The 27,839-nt window shown below is 39.5% G+C and overlaps 1 protein-coding gene and 1 non-coding gene across 2 annotated transcripts in view; one reads left to right on the forward strand and one right to left on the reverse strand.

Annotated features, from left to right (window-relative positions):
* Positions 1-234: 234 nt before the first annotated feature.
* Positions 235-27,839, forward strand: part of LOC140888004 (uncharacterized) — a 33,639-nt gene continuing 6,034 nt past the window's right edge. The window contains exons 1-10 of the mRNA XM_073295675.1: positions 235-328; positions 2,077-2,142; positions 2,672-3,286; positions 3,386-4,283; positions 13,911-14,100; positions 14,317-14,810; positions 14,911-15,335; positions 15,389-15,797; positions 15,867-16,099; positions 18,175-18,236. Of these exons, the coding sequence (XP_073151776.1) occupies positions 235-328; positions 2,077-2,142; positions 2,672-3,286; positions 3,386-4,283; positions 13,911-14,100; positions 14,317-14,810; positions 14,911-15,335; positions 15,389-15,797; positions 15,867-16,099; positions 18,175-18,236 (3,486 nt within the window). The remainder of the gene's footprint in view (positions 329-2,076; positions 2,143-2,671; positions 3,287-3,385; positions 4,284-13,910; positions 14,101-14,316; positions 14,811-14,910; positions 15,336-15,388; positions 15,798-15,866; positions 16,100-18,174; positions 18,237-27,839) is intronic.
* On the reverse strand, positions 21,355-21,460 carry LOC140894203 (small nucleolar RNA R71). The gene has a single exon (XR_012153749.1). It is a non-coding gene; the product is annotated as a small nucleolar RNA R71 (small nucleolar RNA).

A 27,839-nucleotide genomic window follows, 5' to 3' on the forward strand; every position in this document is an offset into this window, starting at 1 on the left:
GACCGTAATGGTAAACTTTTGAGATTCATTTCCCGCCTGGGTCTTGATTTCTAGGGCTTTTGAGGGTGAGTTTGAATCTAGGGTTTCGGAAATTGGGAATTTTGATTAAAATTGAATTCCAATAATTGATATTTGTGTTATTATTTGTTGTTAATGCAATCTTTGATAATATACAATACAATCAAAAACCTAATGGTCAAAAGATAACTTCAAATTAACCCTGATTAATCAACTATGACCAAATCCTTGCCTCCAATAAAGCCTCGTGAAAAACCTGGACAACCTGCAACTCTCCCGTCGATTGGGGTGTCCAAAGAAATACACGGATGTAAGCGATAACAACGCTTAACATGAAATTATGAGTATACACATGCTATGAATGATAATTGTAAGATCCAAAAAGTCCACTAACTTAATCACGAATAATTAATTAAAGTATATGATTTAATGCATGTCATTTAGAATATTTAATTGTTATGTGGAATTTTTTGATTTATTGGATGCCTGAAATTATGTGATTGCTATGTTATTTTTGAAGTTTTCAGGTTGATATTAATTTTGGGTCGTAGGTATGAGTCTAGCCTTGAAACGAGTGAGAAAATTATTTTATTTAAAGTTAAAAGGGATGCGGTGTATTTTTATTAAGGGAGAGTAAATAACATTTTAAGTTTTTTTTAAAAAAAATCTTATTCAGAGAGTAAGCGTTCAGTTTTTTTTATTTCATTGTTGAACGCTTTCTTCTCTCAAAATCTCTCTCACTCAAACGCTGCATCAAGGCTAGGGTTCTTCAGGATTCTCGTGGCTAGATCGTCCTATCGCTCAGGTTAATTCCAATCGATCGATTCAGGCAAGTTTCCAAACAAGTTTTTCTATTTTGAAACCCATTCAAGAATATATGTAATGTTTTTAAGGTAAAACCCTAGGTATTGGATTGATGATCGATGCATGTTTTCTTGGAAAGAATTTACATGTACATTGCTTGATTGTGATACGTGAAGCATTCCTGATGTATTCAGTTTATGGTTATTGAGCTTTGAATGATTTGAAGGAAAAAAATCAGATTTTTGGGTGAAAGTTTGAAGAAAGGTTTTTGATTTTTTTTTAAAAAATCTTTGAGGTTGTTAGGTGTTTTGGTTCGAACTATTTCTATGTTTTTATGGTATTGGATGGTATTTTGATGAGAAAGTGTTCCAAAACATCGAAAGAATTTGAAAAGTGCAGAAAAATTTGATTTTTCCTAAGTGAAGGCACGACGGCGCGGCCGCGCAGCGGCCGCGCCTTGGCTACGCATTTCTGGGCCCAGGCAAGCGCGCCCGCGCTGCAGAGGCAGAGCCGCCGCGTGTTCGATTTCCCCACCCATTTTTCTTACGAGTTTTCAGTCCTAAAATCATTTTCTCAGTATTTTATTGTATTTTGAGCATATTTAAGAATGTTCTTGAAGAATTTTAAAGTTTTCAAGGTACGAGACAGACAGAATGCCTCACGTAGATCGACCAAGTTATGTATTGCATGATTATATGATTTTCTCTTGAAAGCTAATTTCTCATGAAATGTTTTGAAGGATTTTAAGCATGTTAACATCACGAGAAATTTTCGTGAGCTTGATTTATGATGTTACGAGATCTAGGGAAATGACATGTTAGGATATGATATGATGAATGTTATGATGTATGAAAACTATTTTCATGATGTTATGTGTCTTGTGGTGATTATATGGGGTATGCACTTCGAAATGAGCTCTGGAGTGGCTATCCAAACATGGCTCACGGGGCGGTTATATGGGGTATGCACTTTGGGATGAGCTCCGGAGCGGCTATCCAAAGAATGAAAGTTTACGGGCTTAATGCCATATACTTGTTGATCAACAGGAACCTACGAATGGCTCATTATGACGGTTACCACAATTCGCATACTTCATCACCCCAAATGTTTTATGTCATGATTGTTTTTAGAAGTATTTACACTGCGTTCTATGGGAGTTATGAATAAAGTATTTTCATTTTTTAAGTATCAAGAACTTCTTTTCTATGCTTTTTCTTGCTGAGTCGTTAGACTCACTATACTTGAATGGTGCAGGTAACGATGACGTTCATGCATTCATTGATGACTATGATCTTGGGCATGAGGAGGAGCATGGAGTTGGTCCAGCGGGCGATGCATGAGTGCGATACATAGAATGAAAAGATGTTTTAAACTATTTAATGTTCTGTTGGGAAACATGTTTTGAATTTTAAGTTTATGGCCACGAGTGGCAACATCTTTTGAGTGTTTATTTCGTTATTTTGGTTCATGGATAGACGACGCTTCCGCAATTAAAATTTTTAATTTTTCTCAAGATTTTAAGTACGAATGTATGTTTGAGTAACGTTCCAAGGGATGTAGTTTAGTTTTTGGGATGTTACAGCTTGGTATCAGAGCAGTTCGCTCTGGGGATTTATCGCACGCATGCATACTCGCCACGAACCTATGCTTCGTCTTCATGTCTGTAAGTGTTTATGTTATGAATTGTGTAAGATGCATGATAGTAGATGCAACGTAAGAGTTATGCATGTTCAAGTGATATTTATGTTTAAAAACATAATTGAGTTTGTGGACTATGTTGGGCACCAGGAAATGGCAAACCGTAGAAACTCGAATACTGAGGATAACTAGAACAACCAGTTTCTGGCAGGGTTATTAGCATTGCTGCAAGAACAGAGCCGTGCTCAGGGAGCACAGATTCAGCAGCTGATACAGGCACAGGCGGGTGGCAATGCAAACCAGCGTCCAGTAGCTACAAACCCAATATTTAAGCAGTTTAAAGACTTGGGGCCAAGGGAGTTCATTGGAGGGGCCGACCCTATTTTAGCTGAAGAATGGATACAGTCCTTGGAAACCATTTTCGAGTTCATGCAACTGACTGACGCAGACTGTGTGAGGTGTGCTATCTTCATGTTCCGGGATGATGCTCGGGTTTGGTGGCAAGGAGCCCGCTCTGCTGTTAACATGACCACCTTGACCTGGAACGGATTCAAGGATATATTCTATGGGAAGTATTTTACTATCAGCACCAGAGCCAGACTTGCCAGGGAGTTTCTGGAGCTCCGCCAAGGGAGCATGTCTATTGCTGAGTATGTGAAAAAGTTTGAGAGAGGGCGCTATTTTGTGCCTATGATCTTCGGAAATGCCGCAGAGGAGTTGAAGCATTTCATGGAAGGATTGAATGCCTCCATTCGCCGTGATGTTAGGTTGAGTGGGGCAGCCACTTACCGAGCAGCAGTAGATGAGGCTATGTTATCGGAGAAGGGTATGAATGACATTATCAAAAAATCACAGGCTAAGAGAGTCAGCTATCAAGGGAGAGATCAGTAGGGGCCTAGTCAGAAGAGGCCTTACCAAGCTCCAGTGCCAAAGAGACCACAGCAACAGCAGTGCCAGAATCCCAATCAGGCGCGACCTCAGGGGCAGAATCAGTTGAACGTCAATGCTCCAAAGCCGAAAAATGCGTCTATCTGTCAGAAGTGTGGGAAGACATACTCCGGTCAATGCATGCTGGGAACTAATACATGCTTTTTGTGCAAGAAGCCGAGACATTTTTCCAGGGATTGCCCGCAATCGAAGGAGCCTATTAAGGGGAGGGTGTTTGCTATGAATCATGATCAAGTCGTCCCGGATTCTGCAATCGTCACAGGTATGATCCGTATTGCTGAAATACCTGTTTTTGTGTTGATAAATACAAGAGCTACACACTCTTTTATTTATGTTAGTTTTCTGATGAAATTGGGAATTGTTCTGGAGGAATCTATTTCTAGGTTTTGTGTGTCATTAACCTCAGGAGAGGAATTAAAGAGTATCAGTGTGGTAAGAAACTATAAGATTCAGATGCAGAGCCTAGATTTGTGTGCAAATTTTATTGTTTTGGAGATGGTGGATTTCGATGCGATTTTTGGGATGGACTGGTTGACTCAGAACGAGGCTATTATTGATTGCAAGCGAAGAATCGTCGCTTTAAAAATTAAGGACGGAAAGTCATTTGTGTTCCGTGCTACATCTAAGAGGAGCACACCGAGTATGATTTCAGCAGGAACGGCTTGTCAATTATTGAGTAAAGGTTGTACAGGTTTAATAGCAAGCTTAAATGGTGACCAGGAAATGCAGCAACCGAAACTTGATGAGGTAGAAATAGTAAAGGATTTTCCGGAGGTTTATCCTGACAATGTGGTGGGATTACCTCCAATCAAAGAAGTGGAATTCGGGATAGAGTTGTTACCCGAAACTAAACCAGCTTCCAAGGCACCGTACAGGTTAGCACCGACTGAGATGAAAGAGTTGAAAGATCAGCTACAAGAGCTGTTGGATAAGGGGTTTATCAGACCTGTTGGAAAACGCGGCTCTCTGATCAATCACGATTGATACCCGGTGCAGCGGAAGTTTAAAAATTTTATCATGGAACAATTCCATGGTGTGGGTATCAACCGTTCAACGATTAAATTATTGTGTGTGTAAAATTCAAATAACAATTAATTAAATTTTACCTTCAATCTCGAAGCAAGATTAATGGACACCACACAGATTTCTCTGCGCTTCTTGTATCTCCCAGGAACTGATGAACTCCTTCAATCAGGTCCACGAATGGGGTTTAAATCCCTCTGATAGATTGCACTAGAAAATCTATCAGAAGTTTTTCTGCGAAGAGATTAAACGAATCTGATTCGTTATTCCTGACTGCAATTCAAAATCACAGACCGGAATTTCTCGGGCAGAGTATGGGAGGGGTCGGCCGATTATTAATTTGAGAGGCTAGGGTTTTCGATTTTTGCTTCTCAAAATAATGAGCTGTTGTGTGTAATTTCTGTACTGCAATAACTTATTTATAATGCAGGCCACTAACACTTAGGGCCCATTAGTCATAAGCTAGGGCCCGACAAGCAAAGCCCGCACGTTCAGAAATTAATATAAAATTCATCGTGACTCCGATTGATGAACCGATTTCACCAATGTGCACAGAAACCATTTCTGCACATTTTAAAGTCAAAATAAATTTTCCTGAATCCGAATTCAGTGGTTTCCTAAAATGTCCATCCCTATGTCATTTTAGGAAATCCTACTCCCTTACTCTTATTTAAGAAGTCCAACTCCTTAGTTCATTAAATTTAACTCTTTAAATTTAACTATCTCAACGGGGATTAAAACTCCATTACACTGTGTGACCCTCAATGGTTCAGGGATACAGCTAGCCGTGGGCTCACAACTCCTTGTGACTCGGAACAACGATTTCCGACTTGCCCAACGAATCATGGTAAAGCGCCTAGCAACATCGCCCCATGATTCCCTAGGTATCACTGATAGTGCCTACAAGAACCAGTAGATTTTGGTTAGCGTACAGTACGGTCCCTTCATCCATATATCCCGATCGAATCAACAACCATTGGTATATCGAGAGTCGCTCAAGATTCGATAACTATGCAATACATCTTGAAGATCAAATTAGTGACATCGCATGTGCTACTAAGAAACCATTTCTTAAATCACATCAAGTACTCTGGCCAGAGATTTGTCACACTAATATCTCCTCAGATCGCATAGGATATCCACACTCGCAAGTATGTGGTGAATCCTTGACAACAATGCATCGACTCCTATATGTGTCGTAACTGTACCCAATCCCGACACCTGATGACCCCCATAGAGTCGGTAAACGAGTCAAAGCACAGCACTAGCATATAGAGTCTCCATGATGTTTCAAGTCGTAAGGACTAATGGTGTACAACCAAAACCACGGACTTTATCCACTCGATAAGTGATAACCACTTGGAAAGTCCGGATAGGGTAGTTCGATTATTCATCCTATGAATATCCATTTGCATGCTTCGAACATCTCCATGTTCCCTACCAATGAAACGTGGTACTCCGCATCGCAAATGCTAGTCTCAAACTCGAGCGATCCTTATCCTTATTATCGGACGGCTCAATCGACTAGGAACAGTTTAGAATATACAGTGACTATAAGATGTATTTCATGATAGACATCTCCATGTTCTACCACATCTTACATACACTATAGTATATTCAAGGTCTTTATCAAAACAACAATAGTATATCACAATATAATAATATGAAGTAATATAAAGTCATTGCCATAAAAGTGTAAATAATATTAAACAAAAGATTGTTTATACAAAGAGTCATCAAAGCTCATAGCCACAAGTTGGCTCACTGGGCACCCACTCTTACAATCTCCCACTTGCCCTATAGCCAACTAGTCATACTACGTAGACCCATTGCTTCGCGATGTTTGTCAAACAATGGTCCTGGCAAGGGCTTAGTAAGCGGATCAGCGATATTGTCTGCAGAGGCCACTCGTTCGACAGTGATGTCTCCTCTTTCCACAATCTCCCGGATGATGTGGTATTTCCTCAGTACGTGTTTGGATCTTTGATGAGACCTTGGTTCCTTTGCTTGAGCAACGGCACCCGTGTTGTCACAGTACACCGGGACTGGACCAACAAATTCAGGAATGACGCCCAACTCTTGGACGAACTTCCTTATCCAAACGGCCTCTTTAGCAGCTGATGCTGCAATGTATTCAGCCTCAGTGGTGGAATCCGCTGTGGTGTCCTGCTTGGAACTCTTCCAAGAGACAGCACCGCCATTGAGCATGAACACAAATCCAGAGGTTGACTTCGAGTCAACCACGTCACTTTGGAAGCTAGAGTCGGTATAGCCTTCCAATTTCAGATCTCGTCCTCCATATACCATGAACATATTCTTAGTCCTTCGTAAGTACTTAAGAATGTCCTTCACGGCTTTCCAATGCATTTGACCAGGATTAGACTGATATCTGCTCGTGACACTCAGAGCAAATGCTACATCCGGTCTGGTAGATATCATCCCATACATGATACTACCTATAGCTGACGCATATGGTACATGTGTCATATTCTCTATCTCTGCATCATTCTTGGGACACATAGACTTGGATAGAGAAACTCCATGACACATGGGTAGATGTCCTCTCTTGGACCCATCCATTGAAAACCGTTTCAATATGGTGTCGATGTAGGTTGATTGAGTGAGTCCTATCATTCTCTTAGATCTATCTCTATAGATCTGTATCCCAAGAATGTAGGATGCCTCACCCAAATCCTTCATCGAGAATCTACCTGATAACCATATCTTTGTTGACTGCAACATCCCTACATCATTCCCAATGAGTAGGATGTCATCAACATAAAGTACTAAGAATGTCACAGCATCCTTAACTACTTTCTTGTACACGCACGGTTCCTCCGGGTTCTTGATGAAACCAAAATCTTTTATTGTTTCATCAAATTTCTGGTTCCAACTTCTTGATGCTTGTTTTAGACCATAAATTGATCTCTGAAGCTTGCATACCTTATGCTCGCTTCCCATGGATGTGAACCCCTCAGGCTGCTTCATATAGATTTCTTCCTTAATGTCTCCATTAAGAAAGGCAGTCTTCACATCCATTTGCCATATCTCATAGTCATACCATGCAGCTATGGCAATAAGGATTCTTATGGACTTGAACATTGCAACTGGTGAAAAGGTTTCATCATAGTCAACTCCTTGTCTTTGAGTATAACCTTTTGCCACCAATCGTGCCTTGTAGGTCAATACTTTACCATCAGGCCCAAGCTTTCTCTTGTAGATCCATTTACACCCTATTGGAACAATTCCATCAGGAGGATCTACTAAAGACCAAACTTGGTTTGTATGCATCGAATCCAATTCAGACTGCATAGCTTCAAGCCATAAATTTGAATCCGCATCAGAAATTGCTTCCTTGAAGTTTCTTGGATCACATCCAATGTCGGGTTCATCTTGATCCCCTTCAAGAAGAAGACCATATCGAACAGGAGGTCTAGAAGTCCTCTCGGATCTTCTAGGTTCAGGCGTGTCCGGTAATGGTTCCTGAGGCATAGGATCGTTATTTTGTATTTCGGGTTCTTCTCGAACTTCTTCGAGTTCCATCATCTCGCCTTTCTTATCCAATAAGAACTCCTTCTCCAAGAAGGTGGCATTCCTAGAAACAAACACCTTTGTTTCAGCAGGATAATAGAAATAATATCCGATTGAATTCTTCGGATACCCTACAAAATAACATAAGCTGGATCGACTATCCAACTTATCTCCCACTGTCCGCTTCACGTAAGCAGGACATCCCCAAATCCTCAAGTACGAATACTTAGGAGCTTTGCCATTCCATAACTCGTATGGTGTTTTGTCCACTGCTTTAGTGTGGACGTTGTTCAACAACAATACCGCCGTTTCAAGCGCATAGCCCCAAAACGAAGGTGGAAGTTCAGTGAAGCTCATCATGGATCGAACCATGTCCAACAAAGTTCGATTACGACGCTCCGATACACCATTAAGCTGTGGTGTCATAGGAGGAGTCCACTGAGAGAGAATCCCATTCTCTTTTAGATAGTCCAAAAACTCGGTACTTAAGTATTCTCCACCTCAATCCGATCGAAGTGCTTTAATACTTTTACCTAGCTTGTTTTCTACTTCAGCCTTGAATTTTTTGAACTTTGCTTCAGACTTATATTTCATTAAATATAAATACCCATACCTTGAATAATCGTCAGTAAAGGTAATGAAGTAGGTGTGGCCATATTGAGTCCCAACTCTAAATGGTCCACAAACATCTGTATGGATCAAATCCAACAGATTTTGACTACGCTCAGGTTTCCCCTTAAAAGGAGATTTAGTCATTTTCCCTTTTAGGCAGGATTCACAAGTAGGTAGAGAGTTAATATCAGACATATCAAACATGCCCTCTCCCACTAGCTTGTTCATCCTCCTTGAGGAAATATGACCTAGTCTAGCGTGCCAAAGGTTTGCCGGGTTTTGACTATCGATTTTCCTTTTGTTTGTTGTCGCCGGTTTATCAACATAATTTATTGGAACGTCTTTTAGTTTTAAGTTGTATAGATCGTTTTCAAGTTGTCCATTTCCAATCAAACATTCATTCTTGTAAATATTGCAAATCCCATTCACAAAATTGCAAGAATAACCATCTCTATCTAGCATAGAAACAGAAATAATGTTTTTAATTAAATCCGGAACAAATAAAACATCTTTTAAAAATAACTTAAAACCGTTCTGCAAAATTAAACAAACATCTCCAATGGCTGTAGCTTCAACTCTGGAACCATTCCCGAGCCTCAGCTGGGTCTCACCCATTCTAAGCCTGCGACTTCTTGTCATCACCTGCAAATCATTGCAAATGTGAGATCCACATCCGGTATCCAATACCCAAGAAGTAGTATTAAGTGAAATGTTTATTTCAATATAGAACATACCCTTTGCAGTTCCCAACTGCTCTAGATATTCCTTGCAGTTGCGCTTCCAATGACCGGGCTTCTTGCAGTAATGGCAAACATCCTTGGATTTTGCGTTGTTTGAAGCCTTTGTCTTGTGCTTCTTCTCGGGCTCGACTTTCTTGGGTGGGGCAGAACGTTTCTTGCCCTTCATACTTGGCCCCTTCTTTGCAGAAGATGAGGAGCCCACCAAGAAAGCTGGCTTATCCTTCTTAAGTGTGGATTCATATGTCACAAGCATATTGACCATCTCTTCAAGGGTGGCCTCTATCTTGTTCATATTAAAATTTACCACAAATCCATCAAACGAAGAAGGAAGAGACAGAAGCAGTAAATCCACGTTGAGTTCATGCTCCAACACCAAATCAAGGGTCGCTAACTTTTGTATGAGCCAAATCACTCGTACCCCATGATCACGGACCGAAGTCCCTTCACGCATGCGACACGTCATTAGCTCCTTAACAGTAGAGAACCTTTCAGCCCTCGATTGAGCCCCAAAAAGTTCCTTGAGTTGAGCGTGAATGTCAGCAGCATTCACGGTGTCCTCAAATCGCCTCTGGAGTTCATCAGACATCGAGGCTTGCATATAGCATTTGGTCTTGATGTCATGGTCCCACCATGCATCAAGTTTGGCCAATTCCTCCGGACTTACGTCAGCTGGTGCTTCCTTCGGAGGTGATTTCTCTAACACGTAGAGCATCTTCTCCGAAGTCAAGACAATCTTCAACTTCCGGAACCATTCCGTATAGTTTGCGCCAGTTAACTTGTTTTGTTCGAGGATCGAGAATAATGGATTTCGCGAATTCATTGTATGAAATACTGAAAAGAAAAACAGACATATATCAATGATTGTTTAACAATTTACTAAGAAATAAAATAGGCGAATTTAATTTTATGAATCTCACTCCCACTATTTTAACGATTTCACCACCCTCTAGTGAAAACGGGAAACTTTTTCCTTAGTGAGAACATGGAGTCCAATTGACAAACTTATGGTCCCGAATAATATCAGCCAACCATAATTCTCAAAAGGTAGAGCCCAATTGCTTCCAAAGCAACCCCCATGTGTTTACCTCATGTCCAATAAGGGCCCAATAATATGACGCCGTTTAAAGTGACATGTCAAGATGACCCATCAATATTAAGTTGTGATGGACGGTCGCCATGTGGATCCCCCAATAATATGAGCCGATCCCATGGGAGTTCCACCCAACTTACAACATTTGTCGATCCAATGTACAGCTTTCCGACGGACGGGCCCCCCCAATAATATGAGCCGGACCGTATCCGCGGGTAGCATCACATACATTGACCGTTGATGGAAGGTGGGAACATTTAAACAAATTTAAATTTCCTTTATTTATCTTGATATAAATTTTAAATCATATTTAAAATGAGGGATTTTTAATTATAAAAATATTTGTCTCATCATATTCATTTTATTGCATGCTTGCCGGATTCACGCAATTTATGTCTAAACATGCATACAATCATAATATCAAATATTATATAGGATGATCGATTCCATTTCTAATTGACCCGTGGTTGCCAATCACGGGTCTTAGTCCAATCCTAGGTAATATGCAGTATGCAATGCAATCCTATTACATGTGCTTCCAATTTACATTTCTTCAGTCTTTATTGTCTGCTGGGCCCACCATCTTCAAATCTTGATCTCCCACTAAATCTAATGCATTTACAATAAATAACAATGACTAGTAGGGGATACATTTTTAGGGGTGGGAACGGGCTATAAACCAAGCCCACTTTTATTACATATGACATTCATATCGGGCCATAAACCAGGCCCATTAATAAAACCAACAACAATAAAAACAAAATGTAAATTCCTAACATACACCTACAAAATTGGTCATGGCAATCGATCATCCTTATCCAATAACATTTAATTCAAAATTAATTTATTGGATAACATGCAGTGGCAATTCAAATTTAAACAAGATAAAATCATATTTTATATATAAAATCTCATTTCACATATAAAATCATATTTTATCTCTATATCAAATAAAATCATATTTTATCTATAAAATCCAATTTTACAAATAAAATCATATTTTACCCAATATATCATAAGATCATATCTTATCATCAATTGTACCAAAATAATTGATTTCAAAATTCAATTTACGGATAAAATATTAAAATTTTCCAAAAATTCAAATTTATCCAAAATCAATTTTAAAATTTACGGACTCGAACAATTCGATCCGAAATCTCGTGAACCAATCAAAAACAATTTTTGACCGGACCAAAAATAAAATTTTAACACATTAAAATTAATTTTAAATAAAAATTTAATTTTTCCCGCGGGCCGCCCGGGACACTCCCGGGCCGGTCCGCACCCGGGGCGCGGGCCGGGGGCAGCCCGGCTGCCCCCTTAGGGCAGCAACAATTGCTGCCCTGGCGGCGCCTGGTGCCGCCGCTGGGCGGCGCCGTGCGCCTCCCCCGGGGGCAGCGACCATCGCCGCCCCCTCCGGGCAGCGATCCAATCGCTGCCCGGGTTTTGCCCCGAAAAAAAAAAAAAATTTATTTAAAAATATTTATTTTGTTTCAAAAACCGAGACTCAAAAATTTTGTACAATTGATTAATTCAATCGTTTGATCTGAGCAACCTGGCTCTGATACCACTGTTGGAAAACGCGGCTCTCTGATCAATCACGATTGATACCCGGTGCAGCGGAAGTTTAAAAATTTTATCATGGAACAATTCCATGGTGTGGGTATCAACCGTACAACGATTAAATTATTGTGTGTGTAAAATTCAAATAACAATTAATTAAATTTTACCTTCAATCTCGAAGCGAGATTAATGGACACCACACAGATTTCTCTGCGCTTCTTGTATCTCCCAGGAACTGATGAACTCCTTCAATCAGGTCCACGAATGAGGTTTAAATCCCTCTGATAGATTGCACTAGAAAATCTATCAGAAGTTTTTCTGCGAAGAGATTAAACGAATCTGATTCGTTATTCCTGACTGCAATTCAAAATCACAGACCGGAATTTCTCGGGCAGAGTATGGGAGGGGTCGGCCGATTATTACTTTGAGAGGCTAGGGTTTTCGATTTTTGCTTCTCAAAATAATGAGCTGTTGTGTGTAATTTCTGTACTGCAATAACTTATTTATAATGCAGGCCACTAACACTTAGGGCCCATTAGTCATAAGCTAGGGCCCGACAAGCAAAGCCCGCACGTTCAGAAATTAATATAAAATTCATCGTGACTCCGATTGATGAACCGATTTCACCAATGTGCACAGAAACCATTTCTGCACATTTTAAAGTCAAAATAAATTTTCCTGAATCCGAATTCAGTGGTTTCCTAAAATGTCCATCCCTATGTCATTTTAGGAAATCCTACTCCCTTACTCTTATTTAAGAAGTCCAACTCCTTAGTTCATTAAATTTAACTCTTTAAATTTAACTATCTCAACGGGGATTAAAACTCCATTACACTGTGTGACCCTCAATGGTTCAGGGATACAGCTAGCCGTGGGCTCACAACTCCTTGTGACTCGGAACAACGATTTCCGACTTGCCCAACGAATCATGGTAAAGCGCCTAGCAACATCGCCCCATGATTCCCTAGGTATCACTGATAGTGCCTACAAGAACCAGTAGATTTTGGTTAGCGTACAGTACGGTCCCTTCATCCATATATCCCGATCGAATCAACAACCATTGGTATATCGAGAGTCGCTCAAGATTCGATAACTATGCAATACATCTTGAAGATCAAATTAGTGACATCGCATGTGCTACTAAGAAACCATTTCTTAAATCACATCAAGTACTCTGGCCAGAGATTTGTCACACTAATATCTCCTCAGATCGCATAGGATATCCACACTCGCAAGTATGTGGTGAATCCTTGACAACAATGCATCGACTCCTATATGTGTCGTAACTGTACCCAATCCCGACACCTGATGACCCCCATAGAGTCGGTAAACGAGTCAAAGCACAGCACTAGCATATAGAGTCTCCATGATGTTTCAAGTCGTAAGGACTAATGGTGTACAACCAAAACCACGGACTTTATCCACTCGATAAGTGATAACCACTTGGAAAGTCCGGATAGGGTAGTTCGATTATTCATCCTATGAATATCCATTTGCATGCTTCGAACATCTCCATGTTCCCTACCAATGAAACGTGGTACTCCGCATCGCAAATGCTAGTCTCAAACTCGAGCGATCCTTATCCTTATTATCGGACGGCTCAATCGACTAGGAACAGTTTAGAATATACAGTGACTATAAGATGTATTTCATGATAGACATCTCCATGTTCTACCACATCTTACATACACTATAGTATATTCAAGGTCTTTATCAAAACAACAATAGTATATCACAATATAATAATATGAAGTCATTGCCATAAAAGTGTAAATAATATTAAACAAAAGATTGTTTATACAAAGAGTCATCAAAGCTCATAGCCACAAGTTGGCTCACTGGGCACCCACTCTTACAAGACCGAGTGTATCGCCGTGGGGTGCACCGGTGCTATTCGTTAAGAAGATGGATGGGTCAACGAGGTTGTGCATTGACTACAGAGAGCTGAACCGAGTTACAGTAAAGAACAGATACCCGTTGCCAAGGATAGATGATCTGTTCGACCAATTGCAAGGAGTGGTGGTGTTCTCAAAGATCAATTTGCGATTAGGCTACCACCAGTTGAAGGTGAAAGATGAGGATGTGCAAAAGACGGCGTTCAGGACCCGGTATGGCCATTACGAGTTTCTGGTAATGCCGTTTGAGTTGACCAATGCACCAGTAGTGTTCATGGATTTGATGAACAGGGTGTTCCAACCTTTCTTGGATCAGTTTGTCATAGTCTTCATTGATGACATACTGATATACTCTCGCATCTGGGAAGAGCATCGTCAGCACTTGTCTACGGTGTTGCAGATTTTGAAAGAGAAACGGTTGTATGCTAAGTTCGGTAAGTGTGAATTCTAGCTTGAGCAAATTTCATTTTTGGGTCATATAGTTTCAGCTAAGGGAATTGAAGTGGATCCATCTAAGGTAGAAGCAGTTCAAAACTGGGTTGCTCCGAAGAATGCTACAGATATACAAAGTTTCTTAGGCTTAGTAGGTTACTACAGACAGTTTATTCACGATTTCTCCAAGATTTCTCTACCATTGACATCTCTAACCCGAAAAGGTGTGAAGTTCAAATGGTCAGAGAAATGTGAGAAAAGTTTCGCAGAGTTGAAAGAAAGATTGATGTTTGCACCAGTGCTAACTATTCCAGAAGGCACAGGTCGTTTTGTGGTTTACACCGATGCATCTAAGAGTGGGTTAGGGGCTGTTTTGATGCAGGATGATAAGGTGATAGCTTATGCATCTCGACAGTTAAAAGTGCATGAGAAGAATTACCCGACTCATGATCTTGAGTTGGCGGCAGTTGTTTTTGCTTTGAAACTGTGGAGACACTACTTGTATGGCGAGAGGTGTCAGATTTTCACTGATCACAAAAGCCTAAAGTACTTCTTCACCCAGAAGGAGTTGAATATGAGGCCCATCGGTTAAGGACTATGACTGTGGCATTAGATACCATCCAGGTAAGGCTAATGTAGTAGTAGACGCACTGAGTCGCAAGTCTTCATCATTGAACCAGTTGATAGTTCAACAGGAGTTAATTGCTGATTTTGAGCGGATGAAATTGGAGGTATCTGAACCAATGGAAGTAAGTACTCTATCAGCCTTAACAGTAGTGCCGAGCTTGCTTGATAGAATTCGAACAGGCCAAGCTTCAGATGAACAGCTGATGGCTTGGAGGAAAAGAGATGAGGCTAAATGTGGTACCTTGTACACCGTCAAAGATGGGATTGTTCATCACAGAGGTAGAATGCAGGTGCCAGCAGTAGACTCATTGAGAGTGGAGGTGATGACTGAAGCCCATACTGTTCCGTATTCCATTCATCCGGGGAGTACGAAGATGTTCAAGGACCTGCAATCCTTGTATTGGTGGCCAGGTATGAAGAAGGATATCGTGAGATTTGTGAATGAATGTTTGACATGCCAGCAGGTGAAGATCGAGCATTAGAGGCCAGCAAGACTTCTGATACCATTGCCTATACCTACATGGAAGTGGGAAGATGTCACAATGGATTTCGTGGTAGGTTAACGAAGTCAGCTCATTTTCTTCCGGTGAGGAATAATTTCTCGATGAACCAATATGCAGAGCTGTACATTCGAGAAATTGTCAGATTTCATGGAGTTCCAGCGAGAATAGTCTCTGACAGAGATCCTAAGTTCACTTCGAACTTTTGGAGAAGCTTACACCGAGGTTTGGGAACAAAGCTAGCTTTCAGCACAGCTTTCCACCCTCAGACAGATGGTCAGTCAGAACGAGTAATTCAGATACTCAAAGACATGTTGAGGGCTTGTATGATAGACATTGGGGGTAATTGGGAAGCAAAATTGCCATTAGTGGAGTTTACTTACAACAATAGTTATCAAGCAACTATTGGCATGGCTCCGTATGAGGCATTGTATGGAAGTAGATGTAGAACCCCCTTGCACTGGGATGAAGTTGGAGAAAGAGTTGTTTTGGGGCCAGAAATAGTGACTCAGACAGTAGACGTAATAGCCAAGATCCAAGATAGAATGATGACAGCTCAGAGTCGACAGAAAAGTTATGCCGATCAGCGGCGTAGAGATTTGGAGTTTGAAGTAGGTGACCATGTATTTTTGAAGGTGTCACCCCGGAAGGGTGTTATGAGGTTCGGAAAGAGAGGTAAGTTGAGTCCAAGATATATAGGACCTTTTGAGATCCTAGAGAGGATTGGAGCTCGAGCTTACCGAGTAGCTCTACCTCCAAACTTGGAGGGTGTGCATAACGTTTTCCATATTTTCATGCTAAGGAAGTATGTGGCGAATCCTTCTCATGTTATTTGTCATGAGCCAGTGGAATAAACACCGGACCTGTCCTACGAGGAGATGTCTCTTCAAAACTTAAGCAGAAAAGTTCGTAAGTTGAGGAACAGAGAGATCCAAATGGTAAAAGTATTGTGGCGCAACCACTTGATTGAAGAAGCTACATGGGAAACCGAGCAAGATATGCAAGCACGCTATCCTGAACTGTTTGGTAAGTCGAATTTCGAGGACGAAATTCTTTTAAGGAGGGTAGAGTTGTAAGGTCCAAAAAGTCCACTAACTTAATCACGAATAATTAATTAAAGTATATGATTTAATGCATGTTATTTAGAATATTTAATTGTTATGTGGAATTTTGTGATTTATTGGATGCCTAAAATTATGTGATTGTTATGTTATTTTTGAAGTTTTCAGGTTGATATTAATTTTGGGTCGTAGGTACGAGTCTAGCCTTGGAACGAGTGCGAAAATTATTTTATTTAAAGTTAAAGGGGATGCAGTGTATTTTTATTAAGGGAGAGTAAATAACATTTTAAGTTTTTTTTTAAAACCTTATTTAGAGAGTAAGCGTTCAGTTTTTTTTATTTCATTGTTGAACGCTTTCTTCTCTCAAAATCTCTCTCGCTCAAACGTTGCATCAAGTCTAGGGTTCTTCAGGATTATCGTGGCTAGATCGTCCTATCGCACAGGTTAATTCCAATCGATCGATTCAGGCAAGTTTCCAAACAAGTTTTTCTATTTTAAAACCCATTCAAGAATATATGTAATGTTTTTAAGGTAAAACCCTAGGTATTGGATTGATGATCGATGCATGTTTTCTTGGAAAGAATTTACATGTACATTGCTTGATTGTGATATATGAAGCATTCCTGATGTATTCGGTTTATGGTTATTGAGTTTTGAATGATTTGAAGGCAAGAAATTAGATTTTTGGGTGAAAGTTTGAAGAAAGGTTTTTGATTTTTTTTAAAAAAATCTTTGAGGTTGTTAGGTGTTTTGGTTCGAAATATTTCAAAGTTTTTATGGTATTGGATGGTATTTTGATGAGAAAGTATTCCAAAACATCGAAGAATTTGAAAAGTGCAGAAAAAGTCGATTTTTCCTAAGCGAAGGCGCGACGGCGCGGCCGCGCCTTGGCTACGCATTTCTGCGCACAGGCAAGCGCGCCCGTGCTGCAGAGGCAGAGTGGCCGCGCCGCGTGTTCGATTTCCCCACCCATTTTTCTTACGAGTTTTCAGACCTAAAATAATTTTCTCAGTATTTTATTGTATTTTGAGCATCTTTAAGAATGTTCTTGAATAAGTTTAAAGTTTTCAAGGTACGAGACGGGCAAAATGCCTCACGTAGATCGACCAAGTTATGTATTGCATGATTATATGATTTTCTCTTGAAAGCTAATTTCTCATGAAATGTTTTGAAGGATTTTAAGCATGTTAAAATCACAAGAAATTTTCATGAGCATGATTTATGATGTTACAAGATCTAGGGAAATGACATGTTATGATATGATATGATGAATGTTATGATGTATGAAAACTATTTTCATGATGTTATGCGTCTTGTGGTGATTATATGGGGTATGCACTTCGGAATGAGCTCCGGAGCGGCTATCCAAACATGGCTCACGGGGAGGTTATATGGGGTATGCACTTCGGGATGAGCTTCGGAGCGGCTATCCATAGAATGAAAGTTTACGGGCTTAATGCCATATGCTTGTTGATCAACAGGAACCTACGAATGGCTCATTATGACGGTTACCACAATTCGCATACTTCATCACCCCAAATGTTTTATGTCATGATTGTTTTCAAAAGTATTTACACTGCATTCTATGGGAGTTATGAATAAACTATTTTCCTTTTTTAAGTATCAAGAAAATCTTTTCTATGCTTTTTCTTGCTGAGTCGTTAGACTCACTATACTTGAATTGTGCAGGTAACGATGACGTTGATGCATTCATTGATGACTATGATCTTGGGCATGAGGAGGAGCATGGAGTCGGTCCAGCGGGCGATGCATGAGTGCGATACACGGAATGAAAAGATGTTTTAAACAATTTAATGTTCTGTGGGGAAACATGTTTTGAATTTTACGTTTATGGCCACGAGTGGCAACATCTTTTGAGTGTTTATTTCGTTATTTTGGTTCATGGATAGACGACGCTTCCGCAATTAAAATTTTTAATTTTTCTCAAGATTTTAAGTATGAATGTATGTTTGAGTAACGTTCCAAGGGAAGTAGTTTAGTTTTTGGGACGTTACAATAATGCAAAATGAACGTATACCAGAAGCCTAACCTAGCTGTACAACTGCCTACAATCCATGCCTGCGTGCAAGATAATACCATATCACTCTTTGCATTCTAAAAGCCTTAACTAGACTACTAGCTACTTTCAGAAGCTGATCAAAGTCTAGACTTATACATGCGTCCGTCGTAACCCGTTGAAGTCGACGGCCCTGAGCCAAGCACAGCTTCGCTACAAGCCCTCTAGCGCCTCGCAGTCTCCCGGCCCTCAAAAAAACGATAACACTATGAATTAAACACTGGCTCGAAAACCACAACTAAAAATTGCACCAACTATGAAAAATTTGGCCTCTATTTATAGACCACGATCGGGCATTCCGATCGTAAGTTCGGACGTTCCGATCATAAGTTCGGAGCTTTTGATCGCTGTCCACCGTACACAGGTATTTTGATTTGAAAACACCAGCTCCCGAAAGGAATCGGACCTTCCAATTGTTTCCGATCGTAAGATCGGACGTTTCGATCGTAAGTTTGGAGCTTTTGATCGTTGTCCATCGTACACAGGTCCTTTGATTTGACAACACCAGCTGCCGAAAGGAATCGGACCTTCCAATCAGGGGTTCGGAGATTTCGAATTCTAACCAGTTCAATCACAATTCAGAGATCCCATAATTGGCTGTCGGATGGAGTTCGGAGCTTCCGAACTCAACTTCGGAACTTTCGATCGCATCTTCTGAACTGCAACGCACCATCCGAACTAGTTCGGATCTTCCGAACTCTGGATCGTACCTTCCGAACTGTCAAGAGCCACCAACCTTTAATTCTTGCTTCCGAAGGGTTCGGAATCACCGTTCTATTCTTGGTCCAAGTTGGACATTCCGAACTGCTAGGATAATTAAAATCCTACGGACCATTTTCAGTCGTCGTGAATCTTATTTTCAACTTATTAGTCCCAATCGAGGATTCTTTAATCATATTTTGACCATTTAAACATGTTTAGCTACCTTAATTTCTTAAAATGGAATTCGGGCTACTACAACGCATGTGATAAGTGCATTTTGTGCACTTAATTTGTATATGGTTTTACTTGACTTTTGGAATTTATTGGTAGATATTGCGTGAAATTGTTGTTGTTTTTGTGTTTGTAGGAAGTTATGGACTTCGATGTGTTCAAGTGGAAATAAGCTTAAAAGATGAAAGTTTACAAGGAAATTCAAGAGTTGGAAAAGGCTGAGTTCGAGCTTGAGGGGCACCCGCCCTATCCCTAGGCGCGCCCGCGCTGTTACTGAAGTACTCAAGAAGAAAAGTCGAGCTGAGGGCGCCCCCGCGCTGACCCTAGGCGCGCCCGCGCCGTTGAAGAATGTTCAAAAGTTTTTTTGCGAATTCAGAGCGCGCCCGCCCTATTTCCTGCGCGCCCGCGCCATCGTCTGTTTGGAATATTAGAGTCCGACTGTTTATGGAAACTTTGGGGATATATTTGGTATTATTTTGGATGATTTTTAGGTCATATTTAGGGTATTTTTCTGAGTCAAAAAATCTATCTATCAGCCGCCAATACACACAATATTTTAGAGAGCACTTTTGTGAGTTTTTGGAGTTGAAGAACTGAAGATTGCTTGGAACGAAGACGAAGAATTTTCGACCGGACACGGAAGAAAGACTACGGCTTTGTTTATTATTTTTATTTTCATTTGATTGTTGAATTGTGTTTGAGATATTAAACATTATTTGGTTTTTATTGAATTCGAGCATGAACTAAACTTTTCTAGTCTAGAGGTTGACGTAGCTTGGTTGAGACATATTCATGAATCTTTGATTTTAATAAATTGAATTTCTATAGATTAATTGTGTTTCTAGAATTGAATGTCTTCTTAATTTACTGGCCATAAATTGATTTGTTATATTTACTTAGAATCGTTGCTCGGGAGAGGGGATTTTGAGTAGGATCAATAGGAACTGCACTGTTAATTATTTATATAGCTCGGAAGAGTATATAGCTTTAATAGAACCTTTAAGGAACATCATTTTACACATATCACTACATCTAGATTTTTAATAGGGATATTGAAATCGAATTGTAGTTGATACACTCTATTTGTTGCTCGGAAGAGGGGAATAGAATAATCTAAGTGTTCTTGGTTATTAATCGAAGGAAATTCATAAAATAGATTAATTAGGATTGAATATTGTCGAAATCAAAACCTCTGGACAATTTTTCTCTGATTGATAATTTCTCGAAATTTGTGTGTGTGTGAGCTTGATAATTTCTCATTATTTATTTTATTTATTCTGCAAAATTCTCGAAGTTTGATTTTCTAGATAAAATTAAGACTATTTTAATTACAAGTATTGAATATTTTCATTTTACTCCCTGTGGGATCGACACTCTCTCTTTCATTATACTAAAACTTGACACTCGTACGCTTGCGAGGAAATTTCACAACAAGTTTTTGGCGACGTTGCCGGGGAGTAATTTTGATTATTTTTTAGTCTTGTTACCAATTAGTACAAGTTTTAATTTAGAGTTTTCTTTATTTTGATTTAAGTACTAATAAATTGCTACTGTTCTTAATTTCAGTTTATGCGAAGATCTCAAAGTGAGAATTCTTTGCTCTTTGATCCAGCAGAACCAATTCAATGGAACTGCCACAGCTGATCCTCACTTACACTTGCGCACTTTTCTAGAGATTACTGATACTGTTAAAATAAATGGTGTTTCTGAGGATACAATACGCTTACGTTTGTTTCCTTTTTCTCTCAGGAACAAGGCACGGAGTTGGCTGCAGTCATTGCCACTAGGACGCATAACAACTTGGGAGGGCATGACTGTGAAATTCTTAGAGAAATTCTTTCCACCATCCAAGGCAACCCAGCTGAAGATTGAGATCAGTACCTTTCAACAGCATGATTCAGAACAGCTATACGAGGCATGGGAAAGGTACAAAGATTTGTTAAGACTTTGTCCTAATCATAATTTTGCAGATTGGGAAGAAATAGAGTTTTTCTACAATGGTCTGAATGCGCCTACAAGATTGTATGTGGACTCTGCTGCTGGAGGTACCATATTTGCCAAGGACCCCATTCAGGCTTATGATATGCTGGAACAGATGACTATCAATAGTTATCAATGACCATCTGAACATATGGGAGTCAAGAAAGGAGTGTACAGTGTGGATCCTCTTACATCCATTACTGCACAGTTATCTGCGTTGAGTACACAAGTGGCTTCTCTGAACAAGGTGAATATCGCAGAACCTGTAGGTGTGTCGGTTGCCATAGATGAATCTCATCCTCCTGAGGAAGCTCAATATATCAATCCCAGAGGCTATGGAAACTATCGAGGTAACCCTCCTCCTAATACTTATCATCCTGGTTTACGTAACCATGAAAACTTTTCTTATGCCAACAACAAGAATGTGTTGAAACCCCCTCCGGGATTCAATACAAATCAAGGGGAAGGTAAAGCATCATTGGAGGATGTGGTGTCTACATTTGTTACTAAATCTAACAAGAGGATGTCGAGGACTGAAACTCAAATGGACAGCATGGAGACACACATGTGTAGTTTAAGAGCTATGATGAAATCCATGGAGACACAGATTGGACAGCTTGCAAATGCTTTGAAGGATCAAAACAGAGGACAGTTTCCCAGCAATACTAAAGTAAATCCAAAAGAGCAGTGCAAATCAGTTGAGTTGAGAAGTGGGAAGAAGTTAGAAGAGAAAGAGCAGAGCAAAGCCAAAGAAAGTGAAGAACCAGTGACTGAAGAAATTGTGGTTGAAGAGCCCAAGAAGGAAGCTGAATCTAAACCGATGTACAAGCCACAACTTCCTTATCCACAGCGGTTTAAGAAGAAGGCACTTGATGAGCAGTTTTCCAAGTTTCTAGATATCTTCAAGAAGATATACATCAATATTCCATTTGCAGATGCCTTGGAACAAATGCCTGATTATGCAAAATTCATCAAAGATGTAATGTCTAAGAAGAGGAGATTGAAAGACAACAAAGTGGTGAATTTGACAGAAGAATGTAGCGCAATCCTGCAGAAAACGTTGCCACAAAAGCTGAAGGATCCAGGGAGTTTTACTATCCCTTGTTTTATTGGTGGTTCTAAGGTAAATAGAGCTTTATGTGATTTAGGAGCCAGTATAAATTTAATGCCTTTTTCTGTTTACAGGACTTTGGAGCTTGGAGAAGTCAGGACGACCACCATCACATTACAGCTGGCTGATCGGAGTATCACATACCCATGGGGTATTGTGGAGGATGTTTTGGTAAAGGTCGATAAGTTCATATTTCCAGCAGACTTTGTGATTTTGGACATGGATGAAGATGACGAAACTCCCTTGATTTTTGGGAGACCTTTTCTAGCTACTGCACGCGCATTGATCGATGTACACAAGGGAGAACTCACACTTCGAGTTGGTGGTGAAGCGGTGATTTTTAATATTTATCACACCATGAGGGGCCCAAAAGAGGTAAGTACATGTAAGAGCATTGAAATTATTGATTCTCATAAATCTTTTTCATGTGCAGGAAGTACTGATCCGCTCGAACGATGTTTGGTGGCGGACGAGGTGGTTGATAAGGAAGAGGATTGAGAGTTACATGAACAAAAAGTATTCCTATACAGCGCTCCGAAAGAAAAAATGGTGAGTTCTAAGGAATCTGAAACATTGGAAAATAGTGAACCAGAGGTATCCCCTGAAACTCATGATCTAAAAGCATTGCCTGCGCACCTATGTTATGAATTCATTGGTGAAAATTCTACTTGTCCTGTTATTATATCTGCTCATTTGTCTGCTGTAGAAAAAGATAAGTTGTTGAGAGTTCTGAGAAATTTTAAAACCGCTCTAGGATGGTCAATTTTTGACATTAAGGGTATTAGTCCAACAATTTGCATGCATAAAATTTTGATGGAAGAGTCGTATACTCCTTATCTTGATCATCAGAGACGGTTGAATCCCGTCATGAAAGAGGTAGTTAAGAAAGAAGTTTTAAAGCTGTTGAATGCGGGAGTAATTTATGCTATTTCTGACAGTAGTTGGGTCTCTCCTGTTCAAGTGGTGCTTAAGAAGGGTCGGATTACTGTGGTTAAGAACGAGAATAATGAGTTAATCTCCACACGTACAGTAACTGGCTGGCGAGTTTGTATAGATTATAGGAAGTTGAATAAAGCAACTCGTAAAGATCATTTTCCACTTCCTTTCATTGATCAAATGCTTGATAGACTTGCTGGTTATTGCTATTACTGTTTCTTAGATGGTTATTCAGGCTATAATCAAATTGCTATAGCACCGAAAGATCAGGAGAAGACTACTTTTACTTGTCCCTATGGCACGTTTGCTTTCAGGAGGATGCCGTTTGGACTGTGTAATGCACCTGCAACTTTTCAGCTGAAAGAGTAGGTGCCCGGTGAGCCAACTTGTGGCTAAGGGCTTTGATGACTCTTTGTATAAACAATCTTTTGTTTAATATAATTTACACTTTTATTAATGGCAATGACTTTATCTTTCTTCATATTGTTATATTGTGATATACTATTGTTGTTTTGATAAAGACCTTGAATATACTATAGTGTATGTAAGATGTGGTAGAACATGGGGATGTCTATCATGAAACACATCTTATAGTCACTGTATATTCTAAACTGTTCCTAGTCGATTGAGCCGTCCGATAATAAGGATAAGGATCGCTCGAGTTTGAGACTAGCATTTGCGATGCAGAGTACCACGTTTCATTGGTAAGGAACATAGAGATGTTCGAAGCATGCAAATGGATATTCATACGATGAATGATCGAACTACACTATTCGGACTTTCCAAGTGGTTATCACTTATCGAGTGGATAAAGTCCGCGGTTTTGGTTGTACACCATTAGTCCTTACTACTTGAAACATCATTGAGACTCTATATGCTAGTACTATGCTTTGACTCGTTTACCGACTCTATTGGGGTCATCAGGTGTCGGGATTGGGTACAGTTACAACACATATAGGAGTCGATGCTTTGTTGTCAAGGATTCACCACATACTTGCGAGTGTGGATATCCTATGCGATCTGAGGAGATATTAGTGTGACGAATCTCTGGCCAGAGTACATGATGTGTTTTAAGAAATGGTTTCTTAGTAACACATGCGATGTCACTATTTGATCTTCAAGATGTATTGCATAGTTATCGAATCTAGAACGACTCTCGATATACCAATGGTTGTTGATTCGATCGGGATATATGGATGAAGGGACCGTACTGTACGCTAACCAAAATCTATTGGTTCTTGCAGGCACTATCAGTGATACCTAGGGAATCATGGGGCGATGTTGCTAGGCGCTCTTACCATGATTCGATGGGCAAGTCGGAAATTGTTGTTCCGAGTCACAAGGAGTTGTGAGCCCACGGCTAGCTGTATCCCTGAACCATTGAGGGTCACACAGAGTAATGGATTTTTAATCCCCGTTGAGATAGTTAAATTTAAAGAGTTAAATTTAATGAACAAAGAAGTTGGACTTCTTAATTATGAGTAGAGGAGTAAGATTTCCTAAAATGACATAGGGATGGGCATTTTTGGAAATCACTGAATTCGGATTCAGAAAAATTTATCTTGACTTTAAAAGGTGCAGAAATGGTTTTTGTGCACATTGGTGAAATCGGTTTATCAATCGGAGTCATGATGAATTTTATATTAATTTCTGAACATGCGGGCTTTGCTTGTCGGGCTTGAACTTATGACTAATGGGCTCTAAGCTGTTAGTGGCCTACATTATAAATAAGTTATTGCAGTACAGAAATTATACACAACAGGTCACAAATTTTCGAAAACCTAGCTGATTTTCTCTCAAAGTGGCCGTCCCCCCTTCCCCTCTGCTCGGTAAAATCTAGTCTGTGAATTTTGAATTTCAGTCTGGTTTAACGGATCAAATTCGTTAATTCTCTTCGTAGAAACTTCTGATAGATTTTCTAGTGTAATCTATCAGAGGGATTAAATATCCGTTCGTGGACCTGATTGAAGAACAGTTCGTCCATCAGTTCCAGGGATATACAACAAGAGCAGAGCAATTTGTTGGTGTCCATAATCTCGATTCGAGATTGGAGGTAAAAATTTATAATTGTTATTTAATTTTTACACACACAATTTAATCCTAAGGTTTTGATACCCATTATGGAATCGTTCCATATAAAATTTTTAAACTTCCGCTGCACCGGGTATCAATCCTGATTGATCTGATCGCCGCGTTCTCCAACAGTGGTATCAAAGCCAGGTTGCTCAGATCAAGCGATTAAATTAATCGATTGTACAAAAATTTTTTAAGCCTCGGTTTTTGAAACAAAATAAATATTTTAAAAATAAAATTTTTTTTTTTTTCGGGCAAAACCCGGCCAGCGATTGGATCGCTGCCCGGGGGGGCAGCGATGGTCGCTGCCCGGCCCGAGCCCTATGGGGCGCGGGCAGCCCGGGAATGCCCCGAGCGGCCCGCGAAAAATTAATTTTTTTTTTAATTTTAAAATTAAATTTTAATATGTTAAAATTCTATTTTTGGTCCAATCGAAAATTGTTTTTGATTGGTCCACGAGGCGTCGGATCGAATTGTTCGAGTCTGAAAATTTTAAAATTGATTTTTGGATAAATTTGAATTTTTGGAAAATTTAAATATTTTATCCGTTAAATTGAATTTTGAAATTAATTATTTTTTGTACAATTGATGATAAGATATGATCTTATGCATATATTGAGTAAAATATGATTTTATGTATAAAATTGGATTTTATAGATAAAATATGATTTTATTTGATAAAAAGATAAATTATGATTTTGTATGTAAAATGAGATTTTATATATGAAATATGATTTTATCCTTTTAAATTTAAATTGCCTTTGCATGTTATCCAATAAATTAATTTTGAATTAAATGTTATTGGATAAGGATGATCGATTGCCATGACCAATTTTGTAGGTGTATGTTAGGAATTTACATTTGTTTTTATTGTTGTTGGATTTATTAATGGGCCTGGTTTATGGCCCAATATGAATTGTCATATGTAATAAAAGTGGGCTTGGTTTATGGCCCGTTCCCATCCCTTAAAAATGTATCCCCTACTTTTCATTGTTATTTATTGTAAATACATTAGATTTAGTGGGAGATGAAAATTTGAAGATGGAGGTGGGCTCAGCAGACAATAAAGACAGAAGAAATGTAAATTGGAAGCAAAATGTAATAGGATTGCATTGCATACTGCATATTACCTAGGATTGGACTAAGACTCGTGATTGGCAACCACGGGTCGATTAGAAATGGAATCGATCATCCTATATAATATGTGATATTATTGTTGTATGCATGTTTTAGACAAAATTGTGTGAATCCGGCAAGCATACAAAATTTTAAAAATGATGAGACAAATTTTCAAAATTAAAATCCCTCATTTTAAATATGATTTAAAATTGATATCAAGATAAATAAAGGAAAGTTAAATTTGTTTAAATGTTCCTACCTTCCATCAACGATCAATGTATGAGATGCTACCCGCGGATACGGTTCGGCTCATATTATTGGGGGGGCCCGTTCGTCGGAAAGCTGTACATTGGATCGACACATGTTGTAAGTTGGGTGGAACTCCCATGGGATCGGCTCATATTATTGGGGATCCACATGGCGACCGTCCATCACAACTTAATATTGATGGGTCATCTTGACATGTCACAATAAACGGCGTCATATTATTGGGCCCTTATTGGACATGAGGTAAAAACGTGGAGGTTGCTTTGGAAGCAATTGGGCTCTACCTTTTGAAAATTATGGTTGGCTGACATTATTCGGGACCATAGTTTGTCAATTGGACTCCATGTTCTCACTAAGAAAAACAGTTTCCCGTTTTCACTAGAGGGTAGTGAAATCGTTAAAATAGTGGGAGTGATATTCATAAAATAAATTTAGCCTATTTTATGTCTTAGTAAATTACTTAAACAATCAATGATATTTGTCTGTTTCTTTTCAGTATTTCATAAAGATGAATTCGCGTAATCCACTTTTCTCGATCCTCGAACAAAATAAATTGACTGGCGCAAACTATACGGAATGGTTCCGTAAGTTGAAGATTGTCTTGACTTCGGAGAAGATGCTCTACGTGTTAGAAAAATCTCCTCCAAAGGAAGCACCAGCTGACATAAGTCCTGAAGAGTTAGCCAAACTTGATACATGGTGGGACCATGATATCAAGGCCAAATGCTATATGCAAGCCTCAATTTCTGATGAACTCCAGAGGCGATTTGAGGACACTGTGAATGCTGCTGACATTCACGTACAACTCAAGGAACTTTTTGGGGCTCAATCGAGGGCTGAAAGGTTCGCTACTATAAA

This window comes from Henckelia pumila, chromosome 3 (genome assembly GCF_033568475.1).
Source record: "Henckelia pumila isolate YLH828 chromosome 3, ASM3356847v2, whole genome shotgun sequence".
Lineage (NCBI taxonomy): Eukaryota > Viridiplantae > Streptophyta > Magnoliopsida > Lamiales > Gesneriaceae > Henckelia > Henckelia pumila.